Source organism: Trichechus manatus, unplaced genomic scaffold, assembly GCF_000243295.1.
Source record: "Trichechus manatus latirostris isolate Lorelei unplaced genomic scaffold, TriManLat1.0 scaffold00001, whole genome shotgun sequence".
In the NCBI taxonomy this organism is placed as follows: domain Eukaryota; kingdom Metazoa; phylum Chordata; class Mammalia; order Sirenia; family Trichechidae; genus Trichechus; species Trichechus manatus.
The window spans coordinates 31,770,153-31,786,620 of record NW_004443937.1 but is presented as its reverse complement, the minus strand read 5'-3'; the positions used below and the strand labels follow the sequence as shown (position 1 = coordinate 31,786,620).

At 54.2% G+C, this 16,468-nt stretch overlaps 1 protein-coding gene across 3 annotated transcripts in view; it reads right to left on the bottom strand.

The window, feature by feature from the left end:
* Window positions 1-255: 255 nt before the first annotated feature.
* Window positions 256-16,468, bottom strand: part of PRKCD (protein kinase C delta) — a 36,557-nt gene continuing 20,344 nt past the window's right edge. For all 3 annotated transcript variants that reach the window (XM_023727318.1, XM_004368613.2, XM_023727317.1), the window contains 17 exons: window positions 14,779-14,912; window positions 13,489-13,688; window positions 11,815-11,875; window positions 11,468-11,630; window positions 11,333-11,364; window positions 10,078-10,163; window positions 9,671-9,800; window positions 8,849-8,949; window positions 8,224-8,320; window positions 7,918-8,015; window positions 7,524-7,697; window positions 7,119-7,210; window positions 6,484-6,546; window positions 4,820-4,958; window positions 4,482-4,670; window positions 3,714-3,842; window positions 256-848 (listed from right to left, as the gene is read on the bottom strand). In XM_023727318.1, coding sequence (XP_023583086.1) covers window positions 690-848; window positions 3,714-3,842; window positions 4,482-4,670; window positions 4,820-4,958; window positions 6,484-6,546; window positions 7,119-7,210; window positions 7,524-7,697; window positions 7,918-8,015; window positions 8,224-8,320; window positions 8,849-8,949; window positions 9,671-9,800; window positions 10,078-10,163; window positions 11,333-11,364; window positions 11,468-11,630; window positions 11,815-11,875; window positions 13,489-13,688; window positions 14,779-14,893 — 2,028 coding nt within the window. In that variant the 5' untranslated portion in view covers window positions 14,894-14,912 and the 3' untranslated portion in view covers window positions 256-689. The remainder of the gene's footprint in view (window positions 849-3,713; window positions 3,843-4,481; window positions 4,671-4,819; window positions 4,959-6,483; window positions 6,547-7,118; window positions 7,211-7,523; window positions 7,698-7,917; window positions 8,016-8,223; window positions 8,321-8,848; window positions 8,950-9,670; window positions 9,801-10,077; window positions 10,164-11,332; window positions 11,365-11,467; window positions 11,631-11,814; window positions 11,876-13,488; window positions 13,689-14,778; window positions 14,913-16,468) is intronic.

The window sequence follows — 16,468 nt, the reverse complement described above, 5'->3', positions numbered from 1 at the left end:
GCTCCCTGCAGCCACCCAGAGAGCCTTCTGCTTTAGGTCCCGGGCCCTAGGGCCCCAGGAAACCCATAAATACAAACACATTTGCATGAAGGCCCGGAGGTCTGTCTCTGCAGCTAACAGCTCAGTTAGCTTCCGGGACAGAGCTGCCAGAAGTGGGAGCAGCTGCCACCAGCTTGCTGGGACAAACATATCCCGACAGCTAGACTGGTACCATTTGTTGTTTATTTAGACACACAAATAAAAGAACCTGATGGCTCAAATAGCCTGTGGTCCTTTTTTTTTTTTTGGTCATATACATTTTTTTAAAAAAGATCAACACATCACCAGTCCCCCATCCCATGTTTTTTCTCTACTGAGCAATATATACAGCCTATTAGATATATATATATATATATATCTTCAATAGATAACTACATTCAAGTAATGCAACACAGAATTTACAATTTCCCTCTGACGGCAGAGGGAAGGCAAATTCACACACAGTTCACAGAGGGAGTACCACAAGAGCCCAGCCAGGCAGGGTCCAACGCCCCTCTGGGGGGCGGGAGGGAGGGCCAGCAGCAGAAGTCACGACAATCACACTGTTGGTTATTGTGGGGGTGGGGGCACAGCCTGTTCTGCCGGGTCAGCGCAGCACTGGATGGCCTGGGCTCCCTGGCTAAGGTGGGCTGGGGCTATGTCTAAGGACCTCACTTTTCCAAGAGGTGCTCGAATTTGGGGTTCACAAAGGAGAAGCCGGCAAATGCCGTCTGGTCCATGGAGTCGATGAGGTTCTTGTCACTGTAGGAGAGCCGTGCCTTCTCATTCAGGAACTCCTGGTCAAAGTTGCTGTAGTCTCCAGGTGACTTCTGCAGGCAGAGGACAGAGGAGGATGAGCAGGACCTAAGAAGTGGCCTTCCAAATGCTCCTGAATTTCTGGGGGCTACCTCCTAAACACCTCGGACCCCTAATCCCCAGGGCCAGAATCCCTTGTTGGGTTGGGCCAGGCCAGAACTGTCCTTATTTAGGAAAGAAAAAGGAGCTTCTAATTGCTCCTGTTAACAACTGCCTCTTTTGCCATGAGACCAAAAGAACTGGATGGTGCCCAGCTACCATTACTGAATGTTTTGATTGAAGATTCTACAGAAAATAATTCTGATCAAAAGGGGAAAAATGCAGAACAGAATTTCAAATTCTCATGGAATCCAGACTTTCTGGAATCTTGGAAGCTGGATGCAGCCCCAAAACTATTGCCCTGAAATAATCTTTAAACCTTAAGCCAAAAACGTCCCCTGAAGTCTTGTTTAAACCAAACAATAGTTTAGCTTAACTAGTAAAAGAATGTCTGCCTTGCACATTGTGCTCTTTTAAAGAACTATCTATATGGGATCAAACTGACTATAGCAACTCAAAAGATTAGATAGGAAACTTAGGGAGCAGTGAGTTTATGTTAATGGAGGAAGAACAGTTTGGAAAAGGAGGGTGAGAATGGCTGCACAACTCAAACAATGTAATCAATGTCACTGAATTGTACATACAGAAACTGCTGAATTGGTGTATGTTCTGCTGTACATATTCTCAACAACAACGAAAATAAAATAAAGTATTAAAAAGAAAGAGAGAAAAAGGAAGTCTCTCTCAAGTGCCTGAGAGGAGTCACAGGAGAAAGGCAGATGCTGCTCCCCCAAGGGGATGAGGGGAACAAGCAGGGTGCTTTGGGGCTGGGTAAGAAAGGGTGGGCATCCTCCCTAGCAGGGGCCGGCAAACTACAGTCTGTGGGCCAAATCCAGCCTGCCACCTATTTTTGTATAGCCTGCAAGCTAAGAATGGATTTTATATTTTTAAATGGTTGGAAAAAATCAAAAGAATAATATTTAATGGCACATGAAAAGTAAATGAGATCCAAATTTCAGTGTCCATAAATAAAGTTTTATTAGCACACTGCCATGCCCATTCACTGACATACTGTCTGTGGCTGCTTTGAGACCATCTGGTCTGCAAAGCCTAAAACATTCACCATCGAGCCATTTATAGGAAAGGTTGCTGACCCCTATCCCTGAGGATATAATGAGGTGGTCATAGAGAGGTCTCACACTGGTGGCCCTCGGTCCAAACTGAACGAGCCCAAACAATCATTTTGACTAGCATCTGTTTTGCTTTTTGGGTTTTCTAAAAAATATTTTATTTGTTGTTGTTGAGAATATACACAGCAGAACATACACCAACTCAACAACTTCTACATGTGCAATTTAGTGACATTGATTATATCCGTAGAGTTGTGCAACCATTCTCACCCTCCTTTTCTGAGTTGTTCCTCCCTCATTCACATAAACTCACTGCCCCCTAAGGTTCCTATCTAACCTTTTGAGTTGCTGTTGTCAATTTGATCCCATATAGATAGTTCTTAAAAGAGCTAGCACCTGTTTTAATGGCATTGCACCACTATTTTAAAATTGGGCAATCTAACCTTAAAAAAATCCAGATTTCTGGCTTCTTTTGACAACTGGCGGAGCAGAGCAGCCCTGGGCTCACCTCCTGGCATGTCCATTCTGGGTGCTGAGTCCCCTTTGGACGGCTTGCTACAGGTCCACCCACTCCCCACTGTCTACTGCTGCTACGGATCATACCTGCCTTGTTTTTCTGAGTGCACAGAAATCATTCTATCCCTGTCTCTATCAAAAGTGAGAGGCTGCGTATTTCTGAAGCCAGCCCGGCCTGTTTCACACACGTGGTTAGTTACTCGCCCAGCCTGGCAGGCATTTGAGTTTGCGATCCCAGTGTAGGAGAAAGTGCTCTGTAACCCCAAAGCACCAAAGTGGGCACATTACACAGGCCACCCAGCGGGGACAGCGTGTCCAGGTGGAGGAGGGGAAACAAAGGAGAGAAAGGGAACGGCTGGAGGAAACGTGATCAGAGAAGAATCGCAGAGGGAAGGTCACAGAGTCCCAACTTCTCAGGCATTCCGGGTGCTCTGAATTCTGGCCCCAACCTGCCTTTGCTCTCCTGCTGGTCCTGTGGGTGCCTCTTCAGATTCCAGGCCTTGGTGCAAACCACGCTCCCCTCCCTGAAACGCCTCCTAGCTGTCCTCTGCCTGGCCTAATCTCACCAGCCTTGCTCATGTCCTACCCCTCCCAACGGGCCTCCCAGACCCTAGCCCTTCTCTGGATCCTGGGCTCCTGCTGACAGGCCCTCCCAACAGCAGCTGATCACGTGTGGCCTTGTGACTTCTCTCATACTGTTGTCTTGTATCGCAAACTATCATCAGTGTGCAAGTGTCTTATCTCTCTTACTAGCTGGGGACTTCTCCAGCTCTGGGACCGGGTCTCCCACGTCACTGCGCAGCCCAACACAGTGCCCCACCCACGACATGGACTCTGCAAACACTTATTGGAAAATGGACTGGATGGATGGAAGGGAAGAGGGAGCAAAGGCCTTAACTCCAATTCTCAAAGTATAGTCCCCTGCACTAAAGAATATGTTAAACGGGTGTCTGGATCCACAGTCCCCAGAATCGCCACTGTTTGTTGAATGACTGAGCGAGGAGAGACAGGATGAGAATACAAGGGCAGAGGCAGGGACTGATGCCAGGGGGTCAGGGGAGCAGGCTTTGCTGGAAGAAGGAAGAGGAAACCGTGAGTGACACAGAGGAGAGACAGGGCGAAGGAGGGCCCGTCCCAGCAAGCACGGCAGGGGCAACAGGGATGGGCGGCCCCATCCCAAGCAGGCTCACATACCACTTTGGGCTTGAAGGGTGGCTCCATCTGCCGCTTCTCCAGCAGAGTCCAGTTGATGGTCTTGAAGAAGGGGTGGATTTTGATGTTCCCGGTCACTCCCAGCCTCCTCGATGGGTCCCGTTCAAACAGCTGTAACCCAGCAGGGGCCCTGGTTAGCACCCGAGGGCCATGGGAAACTGAAGCCCTGACAAACCCCCAACAGGCCCAGGAGTGCCAAGATGGGCTCGGCCCAGCCCAGTGCCACGGCCTAGGAAGCTCTGGGGCTGAGGGAGGCCTCTCTGGCCTGCTCTGCTCCCAAGTCTCTCGAAGACAACAGGCCCTGGGCAGGTGGGACTTATGAGTAAAAGCAGTGCCCGTTTATTGAGTGCTTACTATCTGCCTGGCACAGAACTGAACATCAGTTTTCTCTTCCCCACAACTCTGTGAGGCAGGTTCTCTCATTATCCCCATTTTGTATGTGAGGAGATGGAGACTTAAGAGAGGCCAAGTGACCTGCCCGAGGGGTCACCAGCTAGTCATGGGCAGGGCCAGGGTTTGGTTGCAGGTCTGTCTGCCTCCTAACCCTGGGCTCTTAATCACCAAGCCAGGCTGACTGAATGCATGGTACTCAGATAGGAGCTCCTGGGCCATGGTGAAGGAGCAATAATCACAGTATGTTAGGACTGGGGCATCAGTGAGGCTGCCATTGCAGAGCCAGAAAGCTGCCGGCATTCCTGTGGCCCAGGATCTGCCACCCCTGCTCCACCCCACCCCTGCCCAGGGCCCCACCTTCTCCAGAATGTCCTTGGACTCCTTGGTAATCCAGCGGGGGTAATGTGGCGTGTCCACACGGATGGACTCGAAGAGTTCGTCCTCATCGTCACCATGGAAGGGAGACTGGCCGATGAGCATCTCGTAGAGAAGGACCCCAAAGGACCACCAGTCCACAGAGAAGGAGTACTTTAGGCCCTGCAGGATCTGGGCGGGGAGCAGTAGGTCAGCCGGAGCCCAGAGGAGCCCTGAGCATGAGCCTGGCCAGGCCCTCTCATCCTCCAGGTTTTGGCTCGGACAGAAGCCCTCCTTGGCCCACCCTGGTGGACTGGGGGCCAGGAGGGTGCCCAGCTCACCTCGGGGGCAATGTAGTCAGGGGTGCCGCAGAAGGTGCTGGCCCGGTTCTCCCCAAATACGTTCTCCTTGCACATCCCAAAGTCGGCGATCTTGATGTGGCCATCCTGGTCCAGCATCACGTTGTCCAGTTTGAGGTCCCTGAGGGAAGAGGACGGGAAAGAGAGACATCAGGGAACCATTCCCCTCCTCCCCAGCCACATCACTCATGTCCCCATTCTCAGCCGTGGAAGTCCAGGACTCTCCCCAAGGGTGCGAGGAAATGAGGAAGCAGCAGCAGAAGGGGAAAGAGAGGCTAAAAACATGTGCTTCCTGCAAGCCGTCTACTGTGTGTGAATGCTGTACACATACTGTGCTATCCCCTGACTCAAAATGAGGCTCAGAGAGGTTGCGTCACTTGCCCAGGGTCCCCAGCCAGCCTGTGAAGGAGGTGGCCCTCGGGCTCAGGTTTATCTGACTGCACAAGGTAAGAACGATGTCTATTTTTAAGTAATTAGCTCTTTAAGTAGATAATATGCACTCATGGTAACAAGTTTAAGTACTAGAAAAGGGCACAGATTGCAAAGTCTGCCCTCAACCTCTGCCCTCAACCCCCAGGCCCTCCTCAGAGCAATCCTAGACACGTACGGGCATATCACAATGTGTATCTCACCCCTAACTTTTTAAACCTCCATCCCAGATTCCACACACACTGTCCCGCCAATTGGTTTTTTACTCGACAGTACATCATGGCATCGTCCCACAGCAGCACCCAGAGCTCTGCCTCAGCCTTCTTCATGGGTGTGGAGTATTCCACAATAGGATGGGACCATAATCTCTTGGGTGGTAATTTATGGAAACCAGTCCCTATTGGTGGATATTTAGACTGCTCAGATGGGGCTTCAGAGCAAGACTGCCTGCTCCAGGAAGAACTAGATGGTGCCCTGCTACCATTAATGAACGTTTTGATCAAAGACTCTATAGATAAAGAATCCTGATCAAAAGCGGAAAAATGTAGAACAGAATGTCAAATTATCATGGACTCCAGACTTCCTGGAGCCATGGAGGCTAGAACAACCCCTGAAACTACTGCCCTGAAATAATCTTTAAACGTTAAATCAAAATTATCCCCTGAAATCTTCTTAAAACCAAACAATAGTTTAGCTATACTAGTAAAAAAGGTCTGCCTTGAGCATCATGCTGTTTTAAGAACTATCTATATGGGATCAAATTGACAACAGCGACTTGACAGATTAGATAGGAAGCTTAGGGGGCAGTGAGTTTATGTTAATGGAGAGGAACAACTCAGAAAAGGAGGGTAAGAATGGTCGTACAATTCGAAGAATATAATCAATGTCACTAAATGCTACGTGTAGAAAACAAATACTAAAGCCAAAAAAAAACAACCCCAGACTGCCTGTCCAAAGGGCAGGCACTGTGACAGTCACTGCTGCCCTGTCCACCCCGGCCCTGCCCATCTCAGAGTACAGGTAGAGAGCCCCCAGGCCCTGGCACTGTGCTGGCCTCAGCAGAGGGGCCACGAGGCATCCTAACACTGGACTGGGAGGTTTCGGTAAATACCCAACTACAGACTGACTCCAGACTGAGATGGGGTCCAGCTCAGAGCATTCAGACGACTTGATGGGTTGGAGCCACCTTCCCTCCCGACACCTCCCAGACCCCGCACCTGTAGATGATTCCTCTGCTGTGTAGAAACTGTAGCCCACAGAGGATCTCGGCTGCATAAAACCTGGGCAAGAGAGACAAGGTGTTCCGGGATTTCTGCTGACCAGCCCTTGCTTCTGCCTGTGCTCTCACCCCCACCCCCAGCGGCAGGAAATGCTACAAATAGCTCCACGGGCAACCTGGGTCTGATCAAGCACATCTCTTATCAGGCAAGTGGGGGCTGGCAGCCAAGGCATTGAAGAAAATTATAAAGGCAAGACAGCAAATGAGAGAATTCTCTCCTTTATCACAAGAGTGTATACATTCATATAGATAACACGTACACATACAATGTGGGGAGGGTGCAAATGGGGGCCACACACAGGGGTCCCGTGTCATGCAAGTGATAGGACATCTGACAGGCTGCTCTGGCCACGGCCCAAGGAGGAGACAGGACCTAGCGTGCCTGGGCTGTGCACGTGGTCAGAGCTCACTCACTCACATGGCCTCTGGCATGGTGTGCCCAGTGTACCCCTAAATCCCCCCACCCAGTTCTAACCCAGGCTGGCTTCTCCAGGGAGAAGGAGGAAGGAATGGAGGGCAGACTGGCAGTGGCTCTGAGCCAGATGTCCCTTCCCACACAGGGCCCTCACGTACGTGGCGCGGTAGAGTTCGAAGCGGCCTTTGTCCTGGATGTGGTACATCAGGTCCCCCCCGTTGAGGAATTCCATCACGAAGAACAGGTGGTCCTAGGGTGGGGGAAGGCAGGAAGCATGAGGATAGCAGGAAGCTCCCTCAATGAGGGCCACTAGGGGCAGGCCCCGACATAATGTGGGAGACAGGCCCTGGGCTGAGGAGGACAACTGCCCTGGGGGCGGGTGTGCAGGGGGAAGGCTCGGTCCAGCCTTAAGCAGTCTGTGCAGGAAGACAAGGCCCTGCTCTAAGGAGTCTGGGGGGAGACACAGCCTTGCCTTGGAGAGTCTGCAGGGGAGACATGGCCCTGCTTCTAGGGGCCTGAGGGGGGCTGTGCCCGTGGGCAATGGCAGGGGAAGGGATGGGCACCTTGGTCTGGAAAGTGCAAAACAGATGGGTGAGAAAGGGATTCTCCCAGGCGAGTGCCAGCACCCGCTTCTCCACCATGGTGCATTCCACGTCGTCATCGATCAGAACCACGTCCTTCTTAAGGGCCTTGATAGCGAAGAACTCCCTTTTGCCCTTCAGCTCTGCAAGCAGCACCTGGCAAGTGGGCGAGGATGCAGCGGATGGGTGAGGATGCAGAGGAACAGTGGATGGCCAGGGTGAAGGTGAAGCAAAGGCCAGGGCGTCATGGTCCTACCTACTGACTCCCAGCCTCCACCCACCTAGCCAGGAAGAAGCCAGGATAGAGCTGGAAGTAGCTGCCCCTCGCTCCTAAGCCCAGTCCCTTGGGCTGCCTCAGGGCCACACAGCCCCTCACCTTCCCAAAGCTGCCTTTGCCCAGGACCTTGTGGAAGGTGAAGTTCTCGATGGTACACCTGGTGCTGCCCTCCCAGATCTTGCCGTAGGTCCCGTTGTCTGTTCAAGAGATGGTGGCTTAGACTCAGGCCCCTGCCTGGACAATTCTCCGCCCCTTGGGTCCAGGAGTCAGGTGGGGCCCGGGGCCTCCCTCCTCAGGAGTGCTACCTCCTCCTAGGTCACACTCAACAGCGGGAAGGAGGCTGGGTCCCATCCTGTGCCCTGGTAGGAAGCGGGGACTTTAATGCAAGAAATGGTCCAGTCTCACCTGGGCCATCATCCCCAGAGACCCCTGGTTTCTTCTCAAAACTCTGGTAGATCCCAACAGGCTCTGAAGACCCTGAATCTGACCTGCGGGAGGATCTCTGGGGAGGGAGAGAGACTGGGAGGGTCAGACAGTCACACCATCGTCAGAACCCCTAACCCAAAGGGAGGACCCCCAACCCTAACTCCACCCTCAATACTGATGGGGGACAGCAGGGTCAGAGCCCGGACCCTCAGGTGGTACAAACACACACACACACACGCAAACTTCCAGTGGTCCGGAAGGCAATGATTACAGACTAAGAGTTTGTAAATTGAACCCCACCTTCCCAAAGACTTAATAGATTTTTATTTGTGTTACTTTCATTTCTGATTGATTCTAGAGTTTTACCTTACAGTTTTGCAGCAAGCAACCCTGAGGTTCTCCAGGTCCATCCTCAAGTAAAGAGCTGCTTGGATAACTAATTTCTCATGAGAACAAGCCCATCTCCCTCTGCTACCTAATTCTTGAATTGAGATCTTCCAGAAGTGGGGTCCTGAGTATAACACCCTCAACTACGGTTCCTCAGGAAGACCACCCCCTCCCACCCCACTGACCTGGGCCCAGGGTCCCCATGGGGCCTGCCCACCTGGCTGACTTGGTTCAGCGCCTCAGCCAAGAGCTTCTGGTTGATGCCACAGAGGTTGGCCACTTTCTTCTGGCACTTGTGGTGTACATTCATGCCACAGTCTGGGTGAGGGAGAGGTGGGGCAGTCAGAACAGCAATCAGGATGGGGCGAAGTCAGGGAGGGGCAGAAGGAGAAGCAGAAGACGAGGGTTCGGTAGGGTCTGCTGGATTTCCCGTCTTTAGAAAAAAATGTATATGAAGCCATCAAGTGCACTTTCAATAATTCGAAGAAGAAAAACAGAAGATATGGGATCTAACCCTAAGCCCACCAAAGAACGTCTGGGCCAACTAAGACGAGTCATTTCCCCTCAAGGGGTCTCCTGTTTCTCATCTGTCAGATGGGAGCCAAGTGAAGCATGGGGGACTCTGTGGGCGGAGGAGGGGGGCCACCAGTGTCTGCAGAGCGCCCCCTACTGTGTGGCAGACCGTGGGCAAGCACTTTCTGCGTACTCCTCCTTGCCCCTCACAGGGACTCTCCAGGTCATACTCACACCCCCATTTTACATTTGAGGAGCCTGAGGCTCAGAGGGGTGAGGCCACCTGTCCAGTGGTCATGCAAAAGTAAACGGCAGTGCCACATAGGCCAGCAGGGAGGGCCACAGAGGCCTCACCCACGTGACATCCTCGAACGAGGTGCAGACAGGATTCCTTAGGGCAAAGGCGGCATTAGTTAGCTCAGTGTTGGAGTTAGTTAGTTGGTTAGCTGGTAGGAGTTAAAGAGGTTCAAGTGAGTGAGACCCCCCGTGGGTGCACCCCTCCCGCCAAGCCCCAGGCGGCACACACCTGCACACTTTAATCCCTGCTTCACCAGCCCCCAGAGCAGGCTGCCACAGTGGTCACAGAAGGTGGGGCTCATGTAGTTGTACACCTTGAACCGGTGCGGCATGTCGATGTTGAAGCGTTCTTTCTGGAACTGGGGTGGGGGTGAGGTCATAGGTCAAGGGTCACATGCCAGTTCTAGCTCCTTCTTCAGCTCCTACCTTCCCCAAACCTCACGGATGATAAAAGATGCCAAAGAAGGGTCCACTGGGGACCGGAGGTCACAAGAGCCAAGGCGGGAGGCAAGGAAGGGCGAAGAAAAGTGGGAAGGGAGGGTGAGCCCCACAAGGAACAGCTGTGGAGAGCCCAAATCCCTCCCACCTAGCCAAGCCTCTCAGATCCCCAGGACCCTGTCCTGGGCCCAGCCTCACCATGGTGTCCCGGCTGTTGGCCGCGGTGCCGGTGCACCGGCCGATGATCTTGTCGATACATTTCTTGTGGATAGCAGCGTTGCATTCTTGAGGAGGCGCAGGACAGGAGGGGGTTGGGAAGGCACAGGGAGGGGGCAGAGTCTATGAGCTGGCGCCTGCTGGCCCAGGCCAGCCCGCAACACAAAGCCACCCTTCTCCTTGACCACCCACACCCTCACCCTCACAGAGGCCTTGGGCCCTAGCAGGGTTTCTCTCTCCTCCCATCAGCCCTGGGAGGAGGGGCCTGGGGAGGACGGGGCTGGGAAGATGCGCCGGTCTGAAGGGGCTCAGAGACTGGGGAGGGTTCAAGGCCTCCTGATGGGCGGGGAGTGGGGCAGAGGTGAGGGGCACGGGGCATTGCTCTGAGGAGAGCTGGAGGTGGAAGAGCCCCCTTTCCCATGGCCCAGGACAGCAAACAGGTCCTAAGTGCTCTCTTCCCGTGTACCTACACAGACACGCCCCAACAGAGACACATGTACACACATACACAGCACATGTAATAATGACAATAGCCTACTTATATTGAATGTTTACCATGTGCCAAGCACTAAAAATACACGCTTTATATATTTTATCTCGCTTGATCTTCACAATGCCTGTATTATCCCTCTGAGGCACAGAGTAAGGCCATACAGCTAGGCAGTACTGGAGCTGGGATTCAAACACAGGCAGCCTGGCTCCAGAGCTCGTGTTCATAACCACTACCCCACACCGTATTGTGCACACATCCGTGTGGAGAAAGGTGTCCTCACATGTGTGTATCCAGAGACAAACATATCTAAATGGGAGCACATATGCAGCCAGTGGAGTGCTAGTAAATGCCTAAAGCACTGGCTCTCTGGAGGAAAAGAGCCCTAACTTGTAGCACTGGCTAATTTCCATGGTGTAAATACTCCCATCGTGGCCAACTTCAGGCTACCAACGTGACGTCACTGAACACAGAGTTGAGAAGAGACGTAGAAAATTGGCTCCTGTGAGCAGGAGCAAGCTGGCTCCAGCTGAACGTAGCTACTGTACACACACACACACACACACACACACACACACACACTCTCTACCATGGAAAATCTCATGTATACACGCTTAGGTACACAGAGCCCCTTGTGCAGACACACAGTCCCAACGCGGACACAGGCATTCCTGTGAACACACTGGCGCTAGCTTGCACACCACGGCACACAGATACGCATACAAACCGTGCTATGGAGACACTTACGCCTGCATTTGTAGCCTTGCTTGTTGAGACCCCTGAAAGGCAAATCCCCAAGGCAGGGTGAGTGAGGGGGAGCCCCTGGTGTCAGGGCCTTCCCTGGCCCTGTACCACCCCCGAGCAGGCTCACCCAGCCCTCACCAGACAAATTCCTTGCACACAGAACAGAAGGTGGGCTGCCCAAAGAAGGTGGCAATGAACTCATGATTCTTGATGTAGTGGATTTTGGCCTGTTTGATGGCTCCACGGCGGTTCATTGTAGGGAACTTGGCCTCGTCCTCACCCCGAATAGACAGCTTGCAATCTGGGGGCCACAGAGTGGTGAAGTGAGTCCCAGGGCCTGGGAGGGCAGCATCCCCACAGTCCCTCTCTGGGTGGCCCTGGACAGACCACAATGAGGGCTGCTTCTCTAACCCTGGCCTTGGCTCTGACCTCTGAACCTGGCAGAAGGGACCCTAAGTCCCCAGACCAGATGGGGAGGGTCTTACCCACGTCTTCCAGGAAATACTGCACTGACATCAACACCTTGGCCTGGGGTTGAAGGTCCAGCTGTGGGGGTGAGGCGGGGACAAAAGGTCAGTCAGGACGGGCCTGGGCCAGGCTAGACTCAGAACCCGGCCCCATGTTTGGTCCCTCAAGGCCAAGCCAGGCCTGGCGGCCTAGCCGGACACCTGGCTGCCCAGAGTGGGCAGGGCCCCACCCCTGAGCCCCGCCCCCCACCCCTCACCCAGGGTTATTATTACATTTAGGGAAGTGAAAGGATCCAGCCCACACCCAGCCTGGCCACATGGCCCTGGGAACAGAGTGGGAAGGGAAGGGAAACTCCCCACCCTCAGCCCCTGATGCCCCCTCAACAAGGACCTCGGAATGGAGGCACCCTGTCCCCCCATGTACACATGCAGGGAGACACAGACACACATGCATACTAACACACCCCATGCTGGGTCTCAGGCTTTATTTGTAAAAGCTTGTTTTCTCCATGAAGCCCTCCCTGATTGGCCCCTCTGCTCTGCATTTCCAGTCTCCTTGGAGCCCTGGTGGCATGTGGTTAAGAGCTTGGCTACTAACCAAAAGGTCAGCAGTTTGAATCCACCAGCCACTCCCTGGAAACCCTATGGGGCAGCTCTATTCTGTCATATAGGGTCACTGTGAGTTGGAATCGACTTGAAGGCAAAGGGTTTGGCTTGATTTTCACACAGACTGGACGCTCCTGCTCCTAAGGGCAGGACCCAAGCCTCAATTCCCTCACCAACCCCAGGACCAGGCCTGGTGGTGACATCCTCCCTTCGGGGAGTGGAGAGAGAGCACAGCAAGGAGCCCTGGGGTGTCCCTGCCTGCCTGGGGGTGGCTGCTGCCCTGTGTCAGCTTCTCTTCTGCCCCAGTCCCTTCACCCCTCACTGGAGGCTGACCAGAGCCATGGATGGTCACGGGGCCTTTTCGTGTTGCATCTGGCTGCAGAAGCCCACTCGTAACCCGAGAGGAGGGAAGCGCTGCCACCACTGGCATCCTGGGGTCACCTGGCACACGTGCCACACACGGCCATCAGACATGCAGGTGCAGACTCCCAGCTTCAGCACGTGGGTGGGCGGGGTCATCAGCCTTCCCCTTCCCCTTCCCCTTCCCCCAGCTCCCTGCTGTTAAAGATCATAACTGCTGTTCCCAAATGCCTGCTTAGACCTGGGATATCTGCAAAGGTTCCACAAAAAAGTGGGGCAGCGGGCGCCTCTGAGACAGGGGGACTGGTGGCCTGGTGTTGGGGCAGGGACACACCCTTTCGTACAGTTTGAAAGCTTCTACCATGTACACAGTCTACCTTGAAAACATTAAAAGGGAAAAAAGTAATGGCAAGAAGGAGGCCGGCTCTCTAGCACCCACCATGTGCCGGGCTCTGCACTGAGCCGTTTACATGTAGTGACTCACTTTGTCTAAACAACCGATCCAAGGCCTGGACTTTTAGAGATGCAGAAACAGGCTCAGAGAGGCTGAGGATCTGGGAAGCCACAGAGCCGGGATTCGAGCCCAGGCTCCACCTCCTGCAGAGCTGTCCTCGTGGCCAGCACAGGCCCTGTGGCCGTGCTCACTCAGCACAGCAGCACACATGCACGCCCACACACGTGCACACGCAAACACGTGCGCATGACTGTGGCTCGTATGCTCCTCACCCAGAACTCGGCCTTGCCGTTGTTCTTCTTGCAGCGCTCGGCCAGCACCGACACACCCACGGTCACCTCGGACATGGGGTCTTCGGCTGCCCGCATCAGCACGATCTGGATGACACGGCCCTCATAGATGTGGGCGTCAAATGATGACTTCCATTCAGGGTACATGGTCGGCTTCTTCTGCACCAGCGTCTTTCCACGCTCTGCAACGAGGCCCGTTAAGCACGGTCAGGGTGGGCCCCTCGGTCCTTCCCTGGCCCTCCCACAGCCTTCAACCCTGGCAGAATCTGACTGGCTCTCCCTCCCTGAAGGCCCCTCTGGCTCCCCTGTGTCCTTGGGACCACTATGTTGAACTCACCAGCCTCACCTTGCCCACGACGTGCGTCCATACACTGGGCTGCCCGCACTCCCCTAGGGCACCTTGCTAGGCCCCACCCCCAGGCCTTTGCTCCTGTGTCCCCTCTTCCTTTAGCCCCACTTGGAAGTCATCTTCCCTCTGCATTCACTTGCTGAACACGTGCTGAGAGCTCTCCACACAGCAGCCATGGTATGGGAGGCAAGGAACGTGGTAGAAGAAAAACGGACCCAGTGCCTGTTCTCCCAGAGCCCCAGGCTCAGACAGAGATGGATGAAAACCAACTCATCCCTCGAGTAAATGTTAAGTCACAGCTCTGACAAGATTGAATAGAGCAAGGCCTGTGGTTCTAAAACCATCCATGGTCAGGTGGCCTGACCCAGCCTGGGGGTCACAGAAGGCTTCCTGGACGAAAGGACAGCTCAGCTGAGACCTCAGGGATAAGCATGGGTTCACCAGGTGAGAGCACAAGCAAGAGGGAATGTGTAAGATATTTGCCTCTTCCAGGAAGCCCTCCCTGACTGAACTCAGGCTGGGAACAGGTGCCTCCTCTGAGCTTCACCATCACAGGACTCACTGCCTGGTGACACATCCACCTCTCCAACCTGACTGTGAGCCCAGGAGGGGAGAGCCAGGTCAGTCCTGGAGCATGGCAGTATCCTCAACACACGGCACAGAGGGATGTGCAGAAATTGTTGGGTAAAACAATCATTGGGAGAGAAGCTAGACACCCCAGTTCCCAAAGAGGCCTCAATTTAGCCAGCATTTGAGGTCCTAGAGGGACTTGGTGGCCTCTGCTTTTGCCCACACCTGGGTAGGACAGAGAGACGAGGACGAGGAGGGGGAGCCCCTAGAGGTCTGGGGAATGAGGCAAGCCCCCTCCGATCCCAGCCCCACTGGCTGCCCCCATCTCTCCAGGATCCAGCCTCCAGCCCTACCTGTGCTGAGAGCCTCCTTCATCTTCACGGCACAGAAGGGCTGGTTTGCCTCATCCATGGCCTGTAGAGAGCCCAGCTCGTAGGAGTTGAAAGCAATGCGCAGGAAGGGCGCCATGGCGGGGCCTGTGGCGGGGCTGTGGAGACAACAGGGTGAGGCTGGGCAGCCAGGGCACGGGAGGCAGGCAGGTACCTGCTCCCCGGAAGCTCTCACACCACTGGGTTTGGCCCACATGGCACCTAAATGCACTCGTCCTAGTTGCCAGTGTTAAAAATTGAGACGTTTTATGTAAGCCTGGATATGTGGCATCGCTGGTAAAAGTGGGAGATGTGGGGACATCAGGCCTGCTGGGCCACAGCCAGCCGGCACCAGCATGGCTGCCCCCCTCATCAGGCACCCTTGCCAGTCTACCCTAGCCCAGGGTACCCTTTTCACTCCTCTCCAAAATCTACCTGGGCCCTGGAGGAATTTGAGTCTGTGACTCCCGAGTCATTCAGTTGGGGTCACTCAGGGCCTCCTTCAGCATCCGACTGCTGGGCACCTACTGCATGCCAGGTACCTAGTATGTGCTGGACTCCAGCACCTCAGTGCCAGTAGTTGCCAGTCAAGATGGGTGGGACAGTACCCTCTCCTCCCCCCACCCAGCCCCATGCAGCCCTTTATGGTTTTCAAGACTTATTTTTTGCTCCTAAGTAAGTACCCAGGCAGATAAACAGCGTCAAGATGACCACTCCCACTTTTTCAATGGGAAAACAGAAACCCTGAGGCTGAGCCAGAACAATAAGCTGGGATTCTACTCATTCAGCGCCCACAGCATGTGGGCCAGGGCAGAGAGGCCCCACCCACATGGTTGTGGCCGACACTCTGAACCCGGGCCCCTTGGGTCAAGAGCCTCTCAACTGCCTGGAAGAGTGCCAGCATTCTCAAACTAATTTTTTTCCCCAAATATAAAACTATTTTAATACCAAATATAACACTGAATTATAGTTTAAACCTCAAAGGCTGGCTCCCACACTCCTTTGTTCTTCACCATTCCCCAAGTCGAAGGCCACTACAGGAGGTGACCCCAGGGGTCCTCTCAGGTTGCCATCTGTGGCGTGCACACGCATGCACACTCATGCACCTGTACAGACACTTGCTCCTGGACCAAGCCCCACATGTGGGCTGCACCGTAACTGTGGCTGAATAACGCTCACTGTGTCCATACACACGCGTATGTACTCACCAATCCTGAGCACAGGTCTGCACACAGGGGCAGACCCAGAGACGCACCCCCAGCACACACACGTGTGCAAGTACACAAAACAGTCGCCCTCCTCCTGGGATGGCTCCCTGCCACTCCACAAGGCGGCCAGGGTAAGCCATCAAGTCCAGGTGAGCTCGCAGGGAACACTGACCTCAGCTAACCGCCCAGCCCAGTGGGCTGGCCAGGCCTTTCAGGCCAGCAGCCAGAGCAGACCCCACCATGTCCCCTGCCAGGCCTGGATCCTACTCGTGGGAATGAAGGTGGGTGTGTGAGCCCAGCTGGGCCAGAGCCCAGGCCCCACAGCCTTCAGCCTGAGACCGGCCATGTGGGCGATGAGTGCTGGGGACCAGGCCAGCGTCCAGTCCTCTTGGCAGACAGAGAGCCACTGTGGGCTGCTGCCGGCTCCTCCCTGGGCTGGAGCCACGTGAGTGTGCATTGTTGAAGTG